General features: G+C 35.7%; 6 protein-coding genes and 1 long non-coding RNA gene across 10 annotated transcripts in view; 5 read left to right on the top strand and 2 right to left on the bottom strand.

Moving 5' to 3' along the window:
• The window catches only part of LOC111454246 (bifunctional nuclease 2), a 3,638-nt gene extending 1,579 nt beyond the window's left edge, over nt 1-2,059 (top strand). The window contains exons 5-9 of the mRNA XM_023095663.1: nt 853-918; nt 1,006-1,077; nt 1,255-1,364; nt 1,444-1,535; nt 1,617-2,059. Coding sequence (XP_022951431.1) covers nt 853-918; nt 1,006-1,077; nt 1,255-1,364; nt 1,444-1,535; nt 1,617-1,669 — 393 coding nt within the window. The 3' untranslated portion in view covers nt 1,670-2,059. The remainder of the gene's footprint in view (nt 1-852; nt 919-1,005; nt 1,078-1,254; nt 1,365-1,443; nt 1,536-1,616) is intronic.
• A 584-nt stretch (nt 2,060-2,643) lies between these two features.
• On the top strand, nt 2,644-9,158 carry LOC111459986 (serine/threonine-protein kinase STY17-like). Of its 3 annotated transcripts, none has more exons than XM_023103166.1 (16): nt 2,644-3,048; nt 3,601-3,715; nt 3,802-3,902; nt 3,999-4,118; nt 4,521-4,575; nt 5,187-5,297; nt 5,474-5,524; nt 5,633-5,802; nt 5,896-6,003; nt 6,757-6,830; nt 7,107-7,282; nt 7,585-7,680; nt 8,293-8,373; nt 8,473-8,526; nt 8,607-8,741; nt 8,815-9,158. In XM_023103166.1, exons 1-16 carry the CDS (start codon nt 2,846-2,848, stop codon nt 8,896-8,898), a joined length of 1,734 nt encoding a protein of 577 aa, XP_022958934.1. In that variant the 5' UTR covers nt 2,644-2,845; the 3' UTR covers nt 8,899-9,158. The 3 variants fall into 3 exon arrangements, with proteins under 3 accessions (XP_022958934.1, XP_022958861.1, XP_022959013.1); XM_023103093.1 differs by having other exon boundaries at nt 5,627-5,802; XM_023103245.1 differs by having other exon boundaries at nt 2,961-3,048; nt 3,559-3,715; nt 5,627-5,802.
• The window catches only part of LOC111459718 (protein GRIP), a 28,395-nt gene continuing 11,222 nt past the window's right edge, over nt 3,424-20,596 (top strand). The window contains exon 1 of the mRNA XM_023102863.1: nt 3,424-3,455. The gene's annotated coding sequence lies outside the window, so the exon portion shown is untranslated. The remainder of the gene's footprint in view (nt 3,456-20,596) is intronic.
• LOC111460382 (protein IQ-DOMAIN 1) lies at nt 9,814-10,537 on the bottom strand. Its single transcript, XM_023103666.1, has 2 exons — nt 10,172-10,537; nt 9,814-10,081 (listed from the first exon to the last, which is right to left on the bottom strand). The coding sequence occupies exons 1-2, from the start codon at nt 10,385-10,387 to the stop codon at nt 9,902-9,904; spliced, it is 396 nt and encodes a 131-aa protein (XP_022959434.1). The 5' UTR covers nt 10,388-10,537; the 3' UTR covers nt 9,814-9,901.
• Nucleotides 11,335-11,812, bottom strand: LOC111460470. Its single transcript, XR_002713427.1, has 2 exons — nt 11,703-11,812; nt 11,335-11,615 (listed from the first exon to the last, which is right to left on the bottom strand). It is a non-coding gene; the product is annotated as an uncharacterized LOC111460470 (long non-coding RNA).
• LOC111460261 (ganglioside-induced differentiation-associated protein 2-like) lies at nt 13,063-15,030 on the top strand. 2 transcript variants are annotated; one of them, XM_023103552.1, is made up of 4 exons: nt 13,063-13,506; nt 14,022-14,286; nt 14,648-14,905; nt 14,936-15,030. In XM_023103552.1, the coding sequence occupies exons 1-3, from the start codon at nt 13,380-13,382 to the stop codon at nt 14,859-14,861; spliced, it is 606 nt and encodes a 201-aa protein (XP_022959320.1). In that variant the 5' UTR covers nt 13,063-13,379; the 3' UTR covers nt 14,862-14,905; nt 14,936-15,030. The 2 variants fall into 2 exon arrangements, with proteins under 2 accessions (XP_022959320.1, XP_022959238.1); XM_023103470.1 differs by having other exon boundaries at nt 14,648-15,005.
• Nucleotides 16,949-19,382, top strand: LOC111460186 (protein STRICTOSIDINE SYNTHASE-LIKE 6-like). The gene is made up of 4 exons (XM_023103354.1): nt 16,949-17,441; nt 17,956-18,263; nt 18,338-18,470; nt 19,008-19,382. Exons 1-4 carry the CDS (start codon nt 17,037-17,039, stop codon nt 19,311-19,313), a joined length of 1,152 nt encoding a protein of 383 aa, XP_022959122.1. The 5' UTR covers nt 16,949-17,036; the 3' UTR covers nt 19,314-19,382.

Genomic DNA, 20,596 nt, shown 5'->3' with positions numbered 1-20,596 from the left:
GGATGGTTTTTTTTTTTTTTTTTTTTTTTCAGATTTTGATTCTTCAATAGCTTGAAAAGTGAATTGTTGCTTGCTACAATCATACATGGAATAATCAAGAAATATATACATGGCTTGTTAGTTTTTTCTATACAAGAACCAAAGAGCTGCAAAAATCTGCTAGTTTTAATGTTGCTTTGCGATGTATGTTTACCTGAAAGGACAAGCTTATGCTCGAGCAAGAATATTAGTGTCTTTGCCCAGTTGTGAGATCCCACATCCGTTGGAGAGGGGAACACAACATTCCTTATAAGGGTGTGGAAACCTCTCCCTAGCAGATGCGTTTTAGAATTGTGAGGCTGACAGCAATACGTAACGAGCCAAAACGGACATCGGGCAATGTGCCAGCGAGGACGTTAAGCCCCCAAGGGGGGGTGGATTATGAGATTCCACATATGTTGGAGAGGGGAACGAAGCATTCCTTATAAGAGTGTGGAAACCTCTCCCTAGCAGATGCGTTTTAAAATTGTGAGGCCGACGGTGATACGCAACAGGCGAAAGCGGACAATATCTGCTAGCGGTGGGCTTGGGCTGTTACACTTGCTTTCCAGGAATTATATAATTTGGGATTTAATTCTTCATCTAGTCATAGAATTATTTTCTCTAAGCTATATTATGGGTGGGCAGTGATTACTGATAGGAACCCTCCTTCCTTCACTTGTTTCTTTAATGTAATTGAGGATGAAAATCTAGAAGCACTGCACAGTTTCTGAATAAATCATTTGTACTTCTCATGTTCATTTCCTTTTTTGATAACCATGAAAAGGGGTTTAGAGCGATAATCTAATGCCATTTTATATTATCACGAGATAGGTCACCACAGCGAGAATTACTGAACGAGTGATGAACACTTACTTCGCCCGGCTCTTCTTGAAAAAGGTTAGCTCTTATAAACTCATTCACAATCAGCCAATACATTTTTAGAAGTTCTCAATACATGCCTTGTCTAACTATTATCATCTACAGGATGGGGAAAATGAAACGTTAAGTGTGGATGCACGCCCCTCAGACGCCCTAAACGTTGCATACCGATGTAAGGTAGATATTCTACCATTAACTGCTGGGATCCTTGCAGAACTTCTACTAGTCGCTAGAATGACTTAGATTCTTTACTTTGCACCCTCTCCGCCCGATTTCATTCTCTTGACCGAAATAATTTCTTACTTCACTGAAAGTTTGCTGCTCACAGTGTTTTTCGGTATAACAAATGTGCAGATACCTGTACTTGTTAGTAAGCAGATTGTCTATGAGGATGCCATTAGAGTTAGTTATGGGTTTGGAAGAGTGCGTGAGAGGAAATCATGTTATGACGTTCTACTCGACAGGTAGAAGTGCATGTATTGTTTGCTATTTGATGAACATCTTTTCTTGATATCCAAAAACAATCATGTTCGTTTCGATCAGTGCTGCTGATGGTCCGGATTTCTTGTCCGAGGAACTCGATATGCTGAAGAATATGAAAATGGCTATTTACGAAGAACGGTACAAAGATGCAGGTATCTATCCAAACATTTTGTTCTTTATCATGTTTCTACAAATGAGTGTATTTATTTATAGCTCATGTTTGTTTCCTTCAGCCTTGTGGAGGGATAAGTTAACAAAGCTTCGCAAGTCCGAAGACGAGGAGTAACTCTGTGTAATCGACTGCTCTAAAAAGAGGAATCGTCGTGTACACGACGAAACATGTCTTAATTTTTCTGATACTGCACCCTAAACAGGGCGACGTTTCGGTCTCTTGGAACATACAATTCAGCATTGGATGAATTGGCAACGCTGAGCAAAGCGATGCGCATCCGTGCAGAAAAATTTCGATAGTTATGGTGGTCGTCGGGCTGTACAGTTACAGTTGAGAGAGTATGTAAATATTACATTTGGGTAGCTAATGTGTTGTATCTCTTGGTATGAATGAGGTGGAGATGGCTGATTCTTTTTACACGGCGAGCTGTAAGTTTGTAAGGTTGCAGAGAATGCTAATGTGAAAAGGATGCTTTTGTATGTCCTAACAAAGTCTCATTCCTTTGATCCCTTTTTCAGTTCTAGAGAGCGTTTTTTATTCGGAGCGAAAAAGTACACGATAGATCAGGCAGACCGAGCTAGAACCGAGATTTGGAATTTGCGCTCACATGCCTTTAACCTGTACTTTTCGGCACCTAAGCACTATGAATCGAGTTCAACACCTACTTGTTTTAAATGGTACAGACCCGAATAGCAAAATAAATGGTTGCTTAAAGAAAAATTTATGAAGAGAAGTTGAAAAACCGCTCATTACCGTAAAATTCTAACCTAGCTTATCATATGAAAATTATGCATTAATAATTTTCAAAATATAAATGAATAAAAAAATTAAAATAATTCAATTATTAATAAAGATTATAGGTTAATATTTAAAAATAACAAATTAAAAAAAAAATAAAACCCCAAAAAATATTTTTTTTTTTCTAAAAAATAATGTGGGCGGGCGAAGATATTTTAATGCAATGGCAATATCCAAGATGGCAATTTTATATAGTTAATGTGGGCCCCAGATGACTAGACGCCGAGTGTACCTGATGACGTGTCAAAGTCTCTCTCTTCTTTCCACCTCTTTCGCGGCAGCCTTTTCCACTTCACAGAAAGCTTCTTCATCTGTCTCCCAACTTGATCCCAATTCCCAATTCCCAATTCCCAATTCCCAATTCCTATGTACAATTCTTCAATCATTCCTCGTTCCCCTTTTTTTCTTTAACTTTCTTTCCTCCCTCCTTTTGATTTTCCTTCGGAGATTTTCTCGGATTCATTGATCTTTTCGTTCTGTGTCTTCTCATCAATGCCGATCGAAGAAGATGTTGAGAGTTGCGGTAGCAGAGCTACGAACTCCTCTTCTCCCCATGCGACCTCCAGGCATCATCGCCAGAAGCTCGAGGTTTATACCGAAGTGCTCCGACGGATTCAGGAATCCAATTTTCATGAGGCGAATCTACCTGGGTTTGATGATGAGCTTTGGCTCCACTTCAATCGCCTTCCTGCTCGGTATCTTCCCTGCCCTAGTCCTTCGTTTTGGGTTTTGTGGGAATTTCTTGTAGGTCATTGGTCTCTGATATTTTATGTAACTCTCAATCTTGAAAGGAGTGTTCAAATTATGCTATACCCAGGTTGGGAAATGTGTTAAATAGAATCCGAGTTGAAGGTGCATTGACTTTTCTTTAGCAAATTCTAACTATGTTCATGGAAGAGCTTAATTGAGAAATTTCAATACATTTGGAGTAACTTTGAAAATTTCAACAGATTAAGGATCAAATTCAGAATTATCCAGGAGAGTACGAAACATTCACTATATTTAGCCTTTTGTTTTATTATGTTATTTTTAAATGGTTTATCAAGTGTGGGAGTTGGAAGTATTGAGCATAATCTAGCCAGGATTTGTGTGCTTGCGGATTGTTTAGAGGATCAGTTCTTGAGTACGTTGTTTGGGTTACAAATTCATCTCTTATTTTTGTTGGTTTATCAGAATTTATGATCACGTTTTTATTGGATTTCCAGAGCACTCCCGTTTTTGTTAAGTTCCTGATTCTTGCTGTATAGATACGCATTGGATGTGAATGTCGACAGGGCGGAAGATGTACTCACGCATAAGAGATTACTTCAATTGGCTGTAGACCCTGCTAAACGGCCTGTATTTGAAGTTCGTCCTGTGCAGGTCAAAGTGCATTCCACTGCATGAACCCTGTTGAGCTAGATTTTATGTAGCATCGTATCTTTATCTCGATCTTCTTCCTAATGCAGGTTTATCCTTCTGCAAATGAAAACCTTTTCAATTCTTCTTGTTTGGATCCTTCAATGATGGAAGATGCTCAGAGCTCTTTTAATTGTTCTATCAAACATGGGTGCGGCTCAGTAATGTTCTTCCGTACATATGTTTTTACAAATATGTCCTGATTCTAGTTTTTGTTATGGTGCTCGTCCATTTACTCTCTCTCTAGGAACCATCCACCTCCAACCTTTGGTTCTTCACCCAGTCTTGAAGCACGTGCACTTCAGGCCATTAAGTATGGGGTTGAAGATAGGGACAGTGCCCTAAACGCAACGCCTTGCTTTTCTCGGTGAGGAAAAAAGAATTTATCTATACAACAGCTTTATGAAATAGTAAAAAATTAGAATATTGATCTAGCTATTCATTTTCAACAGTGTTTCTGTATAGAACATTTAAGAGAGGAGAGAGATTGCATCTTCAAATATACCAATATATTGTCTACTGAATGACCTTTTTCTTGGCCAGCTTCTTCTTTCTCTGATTGAAATTTTGGCTGCTTAAGCCTTTCCTTCTTTTCAATCTATTGTCCATCTGATTCTATATAATTTCCAAGTAGCAGTGAGATTAACAGCATAGTATAAAGCTAATGCCACGCACAACAATAACAATCTTCTTTAACGTTGGTTATCTGCTTTTGACTCATGGATGTTTTTGTAACATATTGTTTCATTCTACCATTGAAAATTTATAGGCCAATGCATGAGATCACGTTTGCAACAACTGACAAGCCTAAACTCCTTAGTCAGGTATCTGACCTATTTAATCACTTGAAGCCATAGTTTATGAAGTGTGTTAAATAGAACTTCAATACAGTTTCACCTACTTGGAACCATCATGTTTGCTCTATGCTGCTACCAGTTTGATAGACCACCACGACCAAGATTTTCTAATATTGCATGTCTACCCGCCAACAAATTTTACTATTTCCTTCACGAGCATGTACAAAGACGAGATATACTTTAAGCTCATCATAAGTTGGGATCTGGGACTATATAATTTGATGTGCCTGCATTTTCTATTTAATAGGACTTTCCGCATTTTAGTTTTTTATACTGTGTAATTATTCCTCAAACATTGCTCCTTTCCTAGTACCTCTCAACAAATGAGATTACAACAGACTAACCATTTAATAACTACTAACTGACTATAACAGCTTTACAACTTACAGAAACAATTCCTGGTGATCTACCGTAACATGTAATTTAAGTTGGTTTGGTGGTGTCCATGGCATTCTTGATAAGCCATAAGTATTTATAACAAAAACTCAATATCAACGAGATATTTAGGTTGCTGGGGTTATATTTTCCTTTATTATCACACCCTTCACTGGTTGATAGAAAGTTTTGGTTCTGGTCAGTTAACTTCCCTACTGGCTGATGTTGGACTTAACATACAAGAAGCTCATGCTTTCTCCTCTGTTGATGGTTTCTCTCTGGATGTTTTTGTCATTGATGGTTGGCCTTTTGAGGTAAGATCTGAATTTTAGGCATGTAAACTTTTGTGGAACTTTTTCACCATTCACTTTTTGACCAATATTCTGAAGTTCACAAGAGCAATTCATTCTAACATCTTATACTGTTTATTTCTTTCATCTTTTATATTGATCTTTTTCATATTTAACTACTTGAATATTTGAAAATCTAGGAAACTGAGGAGCTTAAAAGGGCATTAGAAAAAGAAGTTTCAAATTTCAAGGTATCTTCTTTTTATTATTTGAATGAACGTCAATGTTTGCTGATACATTCTTAGTTTTTTTTTTCTCTTTAATTTCTTTAACGTCCCCGAAATGGGATGCAGGAGCAGTGTTGGTCAGAAAAGCAGTCCAGTCCTGCTTTGGGTAAGCATGACCAGAATAGAGTTGAATCTTTTCCTAGTTGTGTTGAAATACCTACTGATGGTACTGATGTCTGGGAAATTGACGCCAGACAACTAAAATTTGAGAATAAAGTTGGATCCGGGTCATATGGGGACCTGTAAGTTTGATCTAATTATAACATATGATTGTTAACTTAGAAAAAACTTGTTAACATATCCTTATCCTAATATTCCTTCCCTCTCCTCTCAAGGTATCGAGGCACGTATTGTAGTCAAGAAGTAGCTATTAAAGTACTGAAGCCTGAGCGTATTAATGAAGAGATGCTCAAAGAATTCTCTCAAGAAGTTTATATAATGAGGTTTGTCTATATTGTTATTAACACCATCGTGCTTTAGAATAACACATATGGTATGACCTTGAAAGACAACGTAGGATGCAATGGGTTTTAGGCTCAGAATATATCAATCAGAAAAGGTAGGTCTTAGATATTTTACACTTTCAAGTTCTAATTGAATCTAAGATCATCTGTTTCTATCTAAATCTTTAGTCTTCAAAATAATGCATCTACTTGGGAAGAGATGTTTCTGGGCTTAGAATGATAAATTTTTGTTACGGTCGAGGTAAAATATTGCCATGCCCCTGATGTCATATATGGTAATAGAAAAAACAACATACTGATTCAAAGGAGGATTGTACAATGGAGGATAATCATCTCTTATAATCTTAAAGAAGAAGAAATAAGGATTCATTTCTGATTGGTTGAATGGGGAACAGTATGGGAAGCGTCTGGAAATGCCAGCCTAATGAAAAGCTAAATTTTAGGTCTTTCAAAGTAGATTGGCATTTTCAAATATGTTTTAAGAAACTCATTTAACTTATCTTCCATTGGTATCCCTTAGTATTTCTCTCCAAAAAAATTTCACTTAAAAATTCCCACATTGATCTTGAAGATAGATGTGGACTCAGAAAAAACCCATATAAGCACTTGAAGCAATTTATATTAATAGACTCCAAATGTTTATTTCACAAGATGCGCACCTACTTGGAGACGATTAATGCTGGATGAAGTCTTTACTTATTATACTAAAGCCTGATATCCTATTTTTTTCAGGAAAGTTCGGCACAAAAATGTTGTTCAATTAATTGGTGCTTGTACTAAACCTCCAAAACTTTGCATCGTGACCGGTGAGCTATTTTCTTACGTGATGTTGTAACCTGTTACTTCTAGAAATCTTGTTTCTTACTGTTATCAAAAGTTCTTTATGGAGTAGCAATGGGATATTAGCTGAAACAATTCCCTTGTAAATGTATATTGTGATATGTTCCTTACAAATTTGTGTGTGTGCGCGTGAAAGGAATTTTCAGGGAAAATTCCTTTCACGCACACACCCTGATTTTCATGATATAGTTTTTCATTTGTTTCTCATCGATTGATTATTCCTCATCTTTTATTTTTTACAGAGTTTATGTCGAGAGGAAGTATATATGACTTCCTTCATAAGCAAAGAGGAGCATTTAACCTTATATCTCTACTTAAAGTAGCCATTGATATTTCAAGAGGGATGAATTATTTGCACCAAAATAATATAATCCACCGAGACCTCAAGACTGCCAATCTTCTGATGGATGAAAACATGGTGAGAGAACTTCATAATTCTTATAATATTCTTTTGAAAATTACCTCACTGTTGCATGTACTCATGTCTTTTAATAATTATTAATCCTGTTTGTGAATGTGTCTATTCTTGTTTTTATTTTTTGGTAAGCATTCATACTCATGTTTTGTGCCTTTACGTGCACAATCATGCATGAGCATGCCTGTTTGTATTAAGCACGGCATATTATCTTACGATTTAGAAAAAAGACAAGAATACAGAAAGAAAAGATTGCAAAAGAATATTTGCATTTACATTGTTAAGTCCTAGATTCTTCAATTCAGGTCGTTAAGGTTGCTGATTTTGGAGTCGCCAGAGTTCAAGCTCAATCTGGAGTGATGACAGCTGAAACTGGAACATACCGGTGGATGGCTCCTGAAGTATGTATTTTTCATTAATTTCTCATTCCTTGCATATCTTTTTAACCAGGATACATAAGAACGACCCAAATATAGTATCATATCCATCATATGCTTGTGTAAGATTGCTGTGTGCAACCTGGTTCAACCTAGCTTTGATTATTATGCCCTTTAAGACTTTGATATGTCTGTTATTCCTGTGAGGTATACTAGGACAAGTTGGGCGTAGCTGGCAGTCCGATGCATTTTCTATCATATCTTGCTTTCTTTCACTCATTAAATTATAAACTAGAATTTTCATATTGATCTTGCCACCATTGTCAAGAGTGATGACCATGATGAATTTAAAACACCAAGGACTGCAAGGTGCAATTGATAGCACGGGTTTAGATGGAGCAGAGTTGTTAGCAAGGGTATATCGAACCACGATGACATTAAATGTTCTGCTTTTATTCTTGAGCTAAACTCACAACAGCACAACTTTTCAATTAATTGACTGTTAACTGGACAAGAGTTTAACTCGAATGAAGTTTGGTTAGTAGCATTTTTCGAATTGTTGGGCTAGTCTGTTGCTTTTAGATTCTGAAAAATGTGCCATTGTTCTTCCTTATGATGAATATCTTTTATCTCAAGGTTATTGAGCATAAACCATACGACCAGAAGGCAGATGTTTTCAGTTTTGGAATAGCCTTGTGGGAGCTTTTAACTGGAGAAGTAAGCAGCTGATTCTTTTGAGCATTCACTTAAATCTTTATGTCTGTCCATTTTAGTATTAATTATGACATCTCTCTTGCTGTTTTATTGTATGACAAGATTCCTTACTCATCTATGACCCCATTACAAGCAGCTGTTGGTGTGGTCCAGAAGGTATAGACATCGATTTCTTGGTCGATATTACCATTACCACAACTAAAATGTTTTAATTATTAACTGATGTGGTTTGACAGAGACTGCGCCCAGTAATACCCAAGAACACCCATCCCGTTCTTGCCGAACTTCTTGAGAGATGCTGGCGACAGGATCCAACCGAACGTCCAAACTTCACTGAAATTTTAGAGATCCTCAAGCAGATTGCTGACCAGGTACGTAGACTCATCAGACATGTCTGACATGTTGAATTATGAAAAGTTTCTCAGTGAGATGCGATTTAAGCAGGTCGAAAACAACGGGGAACATCGACGCAAGAAAGATAAGTTATCTGGTGCGGTTTTCTCAGCCTTCAAAAAGGGGTACCACTGAATGAACAGGAGCTTAGCCAGGGGTGAAAAATGGTGCTGGTAATCAGTAACACACACCCACAAGAAAAAGAGAAGGAAAATGTTCAGACCTTCATTTTCATTTGCCTTCTTTTGTGTCCATATTTCCTTCCTTAGCCTAACAGCTATATATATATTGAAAGAGCCCTTCTCTGTCTGTGGCCTAACCCATAGCATGTTGTATTATATCTTATTTAAGAACAATACATCTGAATGTAGAATCCTGCCTTCTTTCTATCTTCATTCTTTTCTTTACCATGGTTAACGTAATCCACTTTTATGAACTTTGATTCTGAAAGGCTTACAACGATTGTCGTAATAGACGATCGAGTTGTACTCGTCTTGTTCATCTCAAGAGAATCGTGCCAAAACTAAGTGCAAAGTACTCTAGAAATACAGATTAATGACCAAAATAGGATCATTACCAAAATAAGATCATAAATGTCACCGTTCAAGCTCATCACTAGTAGATATTGTTTTTTCGGACTTTCTTTTTAGGGCTTCTCTTCAAGGTTTTTAAAACCCGTCTATTAGGAAGAGGTTTCTATATCTTTATAAGGAATGTTTCATTTCTCTCTCCAACCAACGTGAGATTTCACAATTCATCCCCTTGGGAGTCCAATGTTTTTGTTGGCACACTTTGCTCAAATTCACTGCTGGCAGATATTGTCCTCTTTGGACTTTCCTTTTTGGGCTTAGGTTTTTCAACATTGCTAGAGGGAAGTTTTCACATTCTAAAGAGTGATTCGTTCTCTTCTCTAACCGGTGTGAGATCTCACAATAAAACAAAGAAAAACAAGGAGAAAGAGACAAAGAGAAAGAGACGTATAGATATTACCAAACAACAATAGGATTCTCAATGAAGTTAGCCACATTGTTGGCTAACAGACAGATAGGATTATATTGTGTTGTAAAAGCATCTGCTAATGTAAATGATACCTTTCTATTCAGTTTTGAAGGAACAATGATGCCATTTGGAGGAAGTTTCAACAATCAGACTCCTCACTGTATCTGCTCACAAGCTGGCGAGTCCGAACCTGAACTTGCAATCGAGCCAATGTATGCATGAACTGAAGAGCTATGCGTGCCTGTCTCCTCGCGCACACCCCTCGAGCCAGCGCTTGCAGCTTCACCAAGCTTCTTAGTGCTCGAAATGCTCGTCTTGCCTGAAGAACAATAAATGATTAAATGTATGAAATATTTTGGGATGCAAAACAGGTAAAAGGGAAGTAAAGTGTGATGAAAAGATATAATACAAGATGGCCTCTGAAACAAGTTTGGATTTTGATGGCTGCCACTTCCTCTAAACACACAGCTTTCTTTTGGAAACTTGGAACAATTGAATCATAAGCAATTTCTTCTTGTTCTTGTTCTTCTTCTTCTGCATTTGTCTGCAGAAAAACAATGTCTCTGTTGCCTTTTCTACTCAACCTCCTTCTGACTCTTCTAAACCAGTTTCTTGTAATCCCCATTGTTCTTCTTGTTCTTCAGCTCCGATAATGGTGGCTTGAGTTCTGATGATCTTTAGTGGAAATTAAGGTTACAAGAAAGTGGGAGATGTGCGCAACATGTTTGTTTTGAAATGACCAAAATTTGATGCTCTGTCCCAAATCCAACAACGTGGAGGGATGTTCCTCTTTTTCTCAATCTCTTATAGGACAAGTTTTTTATTATTATGGTTTGTCTGAGATGACTTTGGTCGTGGTTGACGGTTTTATATTAAAGAAAGTAGGAGAACGAGATTACATTGTATTTTATCTGTGAACGTAATAGTTGGGATAATCTTGTAACAGCACAAGCTTACCGTTAGTAGATTTTATCCGTTTTGGCCTGTTACGTATTTGGACAGTTACATAATCATTCTGTGATCGTAGATATTATCCGTTTTGGCCTGTTACGTATTTGGGCAGTTACATAATCATTCTGTGATCGTCATGTTGAATAATTTTTTAGATAGGTAGTCGAGTAAATTTTTCGTTTCTTCCGTCAGTGTAATTTATTTTTTGTGAAAAAGAAAAAAAAAAATCTCTCTCTCAGACCCTTTCTTTTGAGAAATTATTGGAGGTGGGCCGCCATAACTAGGTTGATAGTTTTTACACGTTAAAAGTATTCCAAATATCTATCCAACCATAGGGATATTGACACGTAGAAATCCTAGATCTTAAGAATATATAAAAGTCAATTAGGACTCTCATTTCAACAACTTTGAACGATTATTCAAACTTTATTATTGAATAGTCATTGTTCATCTTTTGTTCTTAGTTTTTCAATCACGATTTCAAGTTTTCTTGCAGTGAAACTCAAATGTATACCATTCTAATTCATTCTTCTCAATACGCCTTTGATTATTATTGTTATTTGCAGAAGAAAATAACGAAAAAATTACCTTTTAACCTTCGATTCCGTTCAAGAGTTCACCGAAATTAAAGTGGTAGGAAGATACTACCTTATTATTAATTTAAAATGCACTATATGTATACATTACATAGATATCAATTCACAATCCTTAACCAATCCCAGGCACTTTAACAACAACATCATTGATATTGACATCAACCCAAACTCGTGAACAATCAAAGTTCAAAATTCTCGGGCTCCCAGCTAGAATCTTGTGTGCTTTCACGTTAGGATTCTCCTTCTCAATGATCCTAGCAACAATGGAATACTCTACGAAAACAAGCTCGGGCCATTGATCTTTTCCTACAGTTTTTTTAGGACATTACAAAAAATTATTCCATACTCTTCGAAGAAGATAGAACTAAATCAAGTGAAGAAAATAACACATACCGGGAGGACATTCAGACATCTTGATCTCTTTGATTCGGTGTTCTTCGATTTTGGTTTTAATATGGGTCAGAGGGGAGAGTATTTATAGCCATCTAATGAACTTTGAACCTCATAAGTTTACAAGTTTGGCTGCCTGACTTTTGGAGTTTCTTGCATTGTTAATTGTTTGGGATAAAAATGGGATAAGCATCTTTGACTATGGAGGCGGTTTCGAGGTCGTTTGTAACATATGTGATATTGTTTGGAACGTGTTGGTTTATATATCATCCTTCCTTCATTGTTTTGGTCTAATTTGTTTGTCTGTTGGAGATGCCAAATGTCTTACCAAAAATAAACAGGATCGAGATTATATTCTCTCTCCCGCCTCACCCTATTATATATATATATATATATATATATATATATAAGCATATTAAAAAAATAGTTGGAGACGGCTTCTTCATCCCCGTCTCTGCTCAATTCCCCACCTCACCCTATTTAAAAATTGTTTTATGGTATATTATACTGAGATGGAGAAGGCTTCTCTGTCCCCCGTCCTCACTCGTGGACATCTCTATTTTTACCAATGAAATTCTTTGTTTTGTTATCTAATTTCTCCGTATATTTTAACCACTTATTTTTATTTTTAAAATTTAACTAAGAATTTAAATATTTATTTAAGAAAAAATGAAATTATTAAATTTTATAATCTTAATATTTCTCTCCAAATTCTTTCCATTATTTATTTATTTATTTATTTTGAAAATAAATTGGAGTTGGGAGATAAGGATGATTAAAAGTTTTATTTTATTATTATTTATTTATTTATTTATTTTGAAAAAGTCCATTTCAAAGATGATGGCTGATGGCCACAGACAAGCTTAATTAATTATTGGAGCTATTTTCATAAATAACTATATTATTTTTTTGGCCTTATCTTCAACTTGTTATATTATTTTATTTTTATTAGTTTTATTAAACACAAAATTCAATTTTATATTTTATAAATAAAATTTAATACATGAGAGTTCGGTTTTTATTTATTTATTTTTTAAATCGCAAAATAGTATTTTTAAGTTCAATTTTAAATTGCAAAATAAATAATAATAATAATAATAAAAATATTTGTTTTGCTTTTTTTTTTTTGTTATATACGTAAAATTTTTTAATTTCTTAAAAATACATTAGAGTTTTAAGTCAAATTTTAAATAAAATTTACTTTATTTTAATGTTTAAAATTTTATTTGGTCAAATTTTAAAATTTTAAAATTTTGAATTTGATTTCAAAAAATATTTTTGAAAATTAGTTGCAATAATAATGTTTATATATTAAAAAAAACAAAAATTAATTTTATGAAAAAGGGATTTAACCGATATTAAAAAGCAGAGGTGTCATGTGGAGAGGGAAGGAGGGTAACAGAATATTCGTCTGTGACAAAAATCTTTGACCCACGTCGGCGCCATTTTATCGGCCACCATGATCTTCATTTCTTTCCACCTTTGTTAAAAATTCGATTCAATTCAATTCAATTCAATTATTCATTCTTCGTTCTTAATTTATTTTCCAAATCTCGTTCGACGAATTCCATCTCCACCAAATCCGTTCAATCCGTCCTTATCCATATCCGTAGTTTGCCCTAACTATGATCTGCACGCTACTCCCTTTTTCCTTCTGATTCTAATCGGAGTTCTTCAACTATGTCGGCTCAGGTTCAGCCTCCTCCGCCGGAGCAAAACCAACTCGAAATGTTCGATGTCTTCAAGATCAAAGGCAGGGACAAACAGTGCCGCCGGATTCTCCGTATCGTCGGAAAATTCTTTCCAGGTTTTCGATTTCTCTCTCATTCTTCTTTTCGTCGATGAAATTGAATTTTCGTCGTCTTTTTTACTACTGAGTTTGAATGTCCTCTCAACGAATATCTATATGTTTGCGTTACTATGCTCTGTTTCTGTTTTCTTGTTCATGAAATTGAATTTATGTCATTGTCTTGAGCGCGAAGTGTGAGTTTGAATGCGCTCAAGAAGCATCTGTTTATTTGACCTAATCTGCTTTGCTTCGATTTTCCTGCTCGTTTTCATCGATGAAATTGAATTTCTGTCGTCTCTTTTGATCATCAGCGCGCACTGTGAGTTTGAATTTGCTCAAGAAGCAACTACATATTGTCTTACTCTGCTCTGATTATGTTTTCTTGCTCTGTTCTGATTCGAGTTTCGTTCTATTTTCATCGATGAAATTGAAAATGAAGTATCTGCATAATTTGAACTACTAATGCTCCGATTCTAATTTCTTGCTGTTTTAATCGATGAGATTGAATACTGATCATCTTTTCTGATAATCAGCGCGGACTGTGAGTTTGGATGTGGTGAAGAATCATCTGGAGGAGAAGATCTTCCCTAGGCTTAAGAACAGGCGTTTCACGATCCTGTACTTTCACACCAGCGTTCAAAGGAGCCAAAATTTCCCCGGAATCGCCGCTCTCCGATCGATCTATGACGCAATTCCGGCCGCTGTCAAGGCTAATCTGGAAGCCGTGTATTTCGTTCACCCAGACCTCCAAGCCAGGCTCTTCCTCGCCACTCTCGGCCGCATTTTCTTCACCAGCGAGTATTATTTTCTAACCTTTTTCCTTGAATCAATTTCAATTTTCCCCCAATTTTCTTGAATATGGTAGTCAATTTCACACGTACGAAACGTCAAATCCACATTTTAATTTTTTTAAAAACGTAAAATATATATATTTTTTTTGTAATTTTAAATAAGTTGATAATGTATGGGCTGACCCTTTTCTTTTAGAAAAACACTTCTGAGGGAAAAAAAAAGTATTTTTGGACTCTTCACAGAAATAGTTGGATGTAAAATTATATTTATGCCCTTACTCGCTAAATAAAATAAAAAAGAGTAGAAATAATTGAATTTTTTTTTTTTTGAACTTATTATTAATGGGGGTAATATTTGAATGTGGTAGGGTGTATGGTAAGGTGAGGTACGTGAGTAGAATTGGTCTGCTGTGGGAACATGTAAGGAGGAACGAAATTGAGGTTCCAGAATTCATTTATGATCATGATGAAGATCTTGAGTACCGTCCGATGATGGACTATGGTCAAGAGAGTGACCATCCTAGGGTTTACGGTGCACCCTCAATGGAATCTCACGTGTACTCCATGAGGTGCATTTCCTAGAAAAATGCTCCTCTGGGTTCCACTGGGTCCTAAAATGGGCCCTGTTTTAATGGCTTCATCTTAATTCCTTTTCCTTTTTGGACACCAACACCAAGAAGTGCTTGCTTGTGTATATATATGTGCATCTCTTTCTCTTTTTCTTTTTGGAAAAGTGGTTGTATATACTTTTAATATTTGTTTTAATTTTAAGTTCGACATGAATATCTTCTTCTCTCTCGAGATTTGAACCTTCGATCTCTTGTTCGAAATTATATACTTTGTTAGCTCAGTTAGATAGATTTATGTAATGATAAACTTTCATGAAGAACAATCTAGATATCCTACAAAATTCAAAATCTAAAGATTTACCCTAAAAAATTTGGATGCCATCAAGGAGCCGCCATTGTTAGTTGCTTAGTTAGAAAGCTTTTAAGTTTGAGAAATCTGAGGTTGACAAGGTTTAACTCTATAAATCTCTTTATCTCTTTATTATAAAAAACGAGATAGTTCAAAAGGTACCCTTATATTAAGGAAATAAGGGGAAGGAATTTGAAAGTCCATCCATATCCCTGCCCTCGTCCCTACCTATATTGACACCCTACCATTGAAATTTTCCGACTACAATAGAACTCTCCATATGAGATCCGGTGATTTCATGTCGAAATTGAATGGTGAACTCGACCCATTTTCATAAATTACACGGCTTGACCGACTCCATTTTCATGAAAAATTCAATGTCAGTGTTTTGGCTCATAGCAAGAGATGTCCATTTAACCTAGAGGAGCACCACATTGGAGTCTCGACCTTAAATAGGGTAGAAAAATCTTATCTAAACGGAAAATAGAGAGCGGATAGAAAGAGTTTTCTCCTTGTTGGTTAAACATGAATTATATTCTCAATTATTTAGCTTGCGAGTGAGAATCTCGTAAGAATGAGAATTAGAAAGCGTTCCACGTTCCTATCCCTTTATAGACATCTCTACTGAAACTTAACACATTAATGTTCAATTATTATAAGATCTTAATGTTATTTGAAATCGAAAAAGGGACCACTATTATGTGTACCAAACAACAAATGAACATGTGTTGTCAATGAGTCGTGATTTTTCAAAAAATATGTGCACCATAATAAGTACGAACATATGGTTGTTAATGTAAATAGACTCATCAAAACTTCATAACCACATATGTAAAAGAGTACTGTTCAGTTGGGTTATCCATTGTAGAACCTAATACGCCCTATTAATTATTTGGTTCGGACTCTTCCTTCTCTGATTGATTTTGATATGAGTTATAAGCATTCATTATGGATTTTTAATATACACAAATACCGTTGTGATTAAAACTTAGCAAAATGGCTAAGTTATTTCATAGGTCTGAAATTTTTTTGACTCAAATTGATAACCCTAATAGAGGCATGATCAAACCCTTAAAGACGTGTAGGACCGACGAAGAAGTGGTAGACCAAGAGATTGACATGGATCGGACCAATTATTGATTGCCCAAGGCTCATCTCCCTAGATCCAAGACATGGCCAAAGGTAGTAGTTTGACTGTTGAAGGGGAACGAGAGTTATAGGTCAGATGTCAACCCCTGTCAATAGTCATCGTTCTTGCACAAGGCTTATGCACCATAAGAGGTAAAAAAAAAAAATGTATCTCAAAGTGAAACACTTGTCACATCGGTTCTACAACCAGACAGGTTGATAAGCTTGATAAAACCAACATTGCATCAAACCCGCCAAATGCCATCAACCACAAGAGAAAGAAGCTTAAAGATGGGAAGACAAAAAATTAGCCCGACACGAATTGCAAAAAAATCTAGAGCTAGATGGATGACATGAAGAGCATTGAGAATTGTTAGTCTCAGATTCAGAAGATCATGAATGTATAAGTAAGAGACACTATTTTCATTAATTAAATTTAGAGAACCTTCTCGAACAAATCGACATTCGACTCTCCATCTACGAGGAACTGATGATGCATGAAAAAAATTAATATTTTATATTATTTAGAAAAAAAAAATATTTAAAAGATATACCACCCATTAATATATATCTATATATCTATATATATAGATATATAGATATAGTATTTTATTGGCCTAACAACTAACCCAAAAGCAAATGTCAGCCCAACCAATATAATTGGTCTCTCTATTCATAAATCCCATCGCCTCTTTAACAAAGACTGAGTCAATGCCCGAGTCGAACAACCCGCCGCCGTCCCGCAGCCTTCCGCTGGCTCTAAAAATCACGGCGGTTGCTCTCGTAGCCACAGCCGTCGTCTTTTACAAACTCGACCCTTTCGACCCGGCTTCGCTGCCGGCGGAGGAGTTGAGTCTGGCGGTGGAGGCGGTGGAGAAGTGCAATGGTAGGATGCTGCAGGGGGCGGAGAGGGTCGGGGTAGCGGAGCTGAAGGCACCGGAGGACTTTGCTTATGACTCGGATTTGGGACTCGTTTACACGGGAGATTCGGATGGGTGGTTGAAGCGAGTTAGATTGAATGACTCGGCGGTGGAGAAATGGGCGTTCACCGGCGGCCGCCCTCTCGGTGTCGCTTTGGGGCCTGACGGCTCTGTTCTTGTCGCCGACGCTGACAAGGTACGACACTGTAAATTTCTCTTTTATGTTTTTTCCGTTAACTTACGGTTTATTTCATCCAATAAAGCCAGAATTTTGGAAATAATTCCAATAATGCAATTATGTAGATGAATTTCTAATTTTAAGGTTATAAAAATTAAAATTTAATTTTTTCAAATTTATAATTTAATTTTAAAGTTATTTATTTATTTTTTCGATTCAAAAAAATCTATTTTTAAATTGTCAAATTCTAATAAATTAAAAATATGTTTACGATATAAAATTAATAAAATTTTAGAAAATAACGAAATTTAGAGTTTTTTTTTTTTTTTTTGAAATTTATGATTTTGACAATATTATTTAATGATTAATTTGTGCACTATCTAAATTTATTTTATTAAAATTAATGAGTTTAAGAAAAATTATATATTTTTTTAGGTAAATTAGCAAAAATTAAAATTTTTATTTAAATTTTATTCTATTTTATTTTTTGGGAATAAAGTTAACGGCGTTTGGTTATGAAAATTTGATGCAGGGGCTGTTGAAGGTGACCAAAGAGGGAGTGGTGGAGACCTTAACCACGGAGGCCGGCGGCCTAAAATTCCAGCTGACCGACGGTGTTGACGTGGCCGACGACGGGACGGTTTATTTCACCGACGCTTCGTCTAAATATCGACTCCATAATTTCATCTTCGATATGTTAGAAGGAAGGCCGCTTGGTCGACTCTTACGCTATGATCCAACCACTAAAACCACTGAACTTCTCGTCGGAGACCTCTATTTTGCCAATGGCGTCGCGGTTGCTCCAAGCCAAGACTTCGTCATCTTCTGCGAAACTCCGCTGTACGTATTCTTTGATTGTTTGAATAAATCTATTGAACATAAAATTGAAAGTCTTCGATTCTTGAAAATTACAGGAGAAGATGTAGAAAATATTACATCGCCGGAGATCGCAAAGGAAGCATTGAGAAATTCGTGGATAACTTACCAGGAACGCCGGACAACATCAAATATGACGGTCATGGCCATTTCTGGATCGGACTTCCTACGGTAATTTGTTGAGGACGGTTGGGAGAGAGTACGAGATTGATTAATTTAGGGAATCATCATGAGTTTATATGTAAGGAATAATCTCCACTAATACCAGACATTTAGAGAAGCCCAAAACAAATCCATGAGAGCTTATGCTCAAAGTGGACAATATCAAATTATTACGGAGAGTCGTGATTCCTAACATGGTGTTAAGAGTTATGCCCTTAAGTCAGTGATGACAATAGAATTCTCAAGTGTCGAACAAAGAAGTTATGAGTCTCGGAAGTGTAGTCAAAAGTGACTCAATTATCGAGCAAAGGGTGTACTTTGTTCGAGAACTCTAGAAAATGAGTCGAGTCTCGATTAAGGGGAGGCTGTTCGAGAGCTCCCGAATAGGCCTCGAGGATCCTTTTGGGCGTAGCCAATCATCATAGATTTATATGTAAGGTATCTCTATTGGTACGAGGCCTTTTGGGAAGTCCAAAATACAGTCATGTCATGTTTAAATTAGATAATATCATACCATTGTAGTTTAATTAATGCTTGAATATGCAGGAGATGACGAGTTTTTGGTACCTTGCTCTGAAATATCCGGTGATAAGGAAGATTATGGCGATAACGAGGAGGCACGGGTGGCGGCCGAATTTGGAGAGGAACGGCGGCGCGGTGGCTGTGAATCTTGAAGGGAAACAAGTTGCTTGGTATTATGATTACGAATTGTCGATGATAACCACCGGATTGAAGATCAAAAACCATCTCTACTGTGGATCTTTCGTGTTTCCCGGCATTCTTCGCCTGAATTTGGACCGGTATCCTGCGAGAACCGCCGGTTGCCCGTGGTCCAACTCTGGCGACCTGTAAGAAAATGACACGTACCGACCATTTATGTTCTATATAAATAATAATTAATAATAACAGTAATTTTTAATACCGACTATTTGGAAATTAATTTAATTAAAAATAAAATTCAAACTTTTTGAATTTTAATTGATCCATGGTTTGATTATTAAAGCTGCGTGTTATAATTAAATTTGAATTAAAAATTTCTGAAAAATTTATTTCCATATCAACGTCAAAGTCATTTGCATCATTTAGTTAATAATTGTCAACAAGTAAATTACTTCTTGTATTATTATTATTATTATATATTTAATTGGAAGTATTTCATTTGAAATTTAAATTATTGGTTAAATAATTATGTAATGTTAAATATGTTTATGATAGCAAATTTGTCGCATTATATTTTTAAAAAATTATCGATGCGTTTTTTTTTTAATTTAATTTAATATGCGAAAGTGGGAGGTTTAAACTTTTAACCCGTCAATTTAACGTATATATCTTAATAATTAAATTATGATAAGATTAAAGAAATACATATATATATATATATATATATGTGTGTGTGTGTGTGTGTGAAGAGATAACGATGATACAACTAAAGTAGACAATATTTACTAGCTTTGGACTTGAACTTTTACAAATGGTAGTAAGCCAAACACAGGGTGTTGTGCAATATTTACTAGCTTTGGGCTTCAATGGTTGTTACAAATGGTATTGAGCCACACACTAGGTGATGTGTAATATTTACTAGCCTTAGGTTTGAACTGTTACAAATAATATTAAGCCAACACTGATTGATGTGCAATATTTACTAGCTTTGGGCTTGAACGGTTGTTATAAATGGTATTGAGCTAGACATTGGGCGATGTGCAATATTTACTAGTTTTGGGCATGAATTGTTGTTACAAATGGTATTGAGCCAGACACTCAATGATGTGCAATATTTACTAACTTTAGGCTTGAACTGTTACAAATGATATTGAACTAGACATTGGGTGATGTGCAATATTTATTAGCTTTAGGCTTAAACTATTACACACGGTACTGTGCCATGGGTGATCTGCAAATGAGGATGCTAGGCCTCCCAGAGGCATGTTTTAAAAATGTGATGATGATACCGTCAAAGCGGACAATATGTATTAATATTAATAGTTAGTCTAGACTGTTACATTTGAAATTTTAATGTTTTATTTAATAAGTTGCTATTTTTTTTTTTAATTTTGTATTTAATAAATCATTAACATATTAATTTTATGTAAAAAAAAAAAAAAAAAAAAAAAAAAAAAAAAAAAAAAAAAAAAAAA

Source organism: Cucurbita moschata, unplaced genomic scaffold (genome assembly GCF_002738365.1).
Source record: "Cucurbita moschata cultivar Rifu unplaced genomic scaffold, Cmos_1.0 Cmo_Scf00001, whole genome shotgun sequence".
NCBI classification, from domain to species: domain Eukaryota; kingdom Viridiplantae; phylum Streptophyta; class Magnoliopsida; order Cucurbitales; family Cucurbitaceae; genus Cucurbita; species Cucurbita moschata.
This window is presented reverse-complemented; position numbering and strand designations above follow the sequence as displayed.

Bases quoted from the DNA above. Each gene is read 5' to 3' on its own strand.
- LOC111460261 (XM_023103552.1), top strand. From the start codon at position 13,380: ATGTCGGCTCAGGTTCAGCCTCCTCCGCCGGAGCAAAACCAACTCGAA. The intron at 13,507-14,021 runs GTTTTCGATTTC...TCTGATAATCAG, and splicing joins CGTCGGAAAATTCTTTCCAG to CGCGGACTGTGAGTTTGGAT. The intron at 14,287-14,647 runs GTATTATTTTCT...TGAATGTGGTAG, and splicing joins CGCATTTTCTTCACCAGCGA to GGTGTATGGTAAGGTGAGGT.
- LOC111460382 (XM_023103666.1), bottom strand. From the start codon at position 10,387: ATGGGGATTACAAGAAACTGGTTTAGAAGAGTCAGAAGGAGGTTGAGT. The intron at 10,082-10,171 runs GTATTATATCTT...ATTGTTCTTCAG, and splicing joins CTTGTTTCAGAGGCCATCTT to GCAAGACGAGCATTTCGAGC.
- LOC111460186 (XM_023103354.1), top strand. From the start codon at position 17,037: ATGCCCGAGTCGAACAACCCGCCGCCGTCCCGCAGCCTTCCGCTGGCT. The intron at 17,442-17,955 runs GTACGACACTGT...AATTTGATGCAG, and splicing joins TTGTCGCCGACGCTGACAAG to GGGCTGTTGAAGGTGACCAA. The intron at 18,471-19,007 runs GTAATTTGTTGA...TTGAATATGCAG, and splicing joins TCTGGATCGGACTTCCTACG to GAGATGACGAGTTTTTGGTA.
- LOC111459986 (XM_023103093.1), top strand. From the start codon at position 2,846: ATGCCGATCGAAGAAGATGTTGAGAGTTGCGGTAGCAGAGCTACGAAC. The intron at 3,716-3,801 runs GTCAAAGTGCAT...TTCCTAATGCAG, and splicing joins TTGAAGTTCGTCCTGTGCAG to GTTTATCCTTCTGCAAATGA. The intron at 4,576-5,186 runs GTATCTGACCTA...GGTTCTGGTCAG, and splicing joins AGCCTAAACTCCTTAGTCAG to TTAACTTCCCTACTGGCTGA.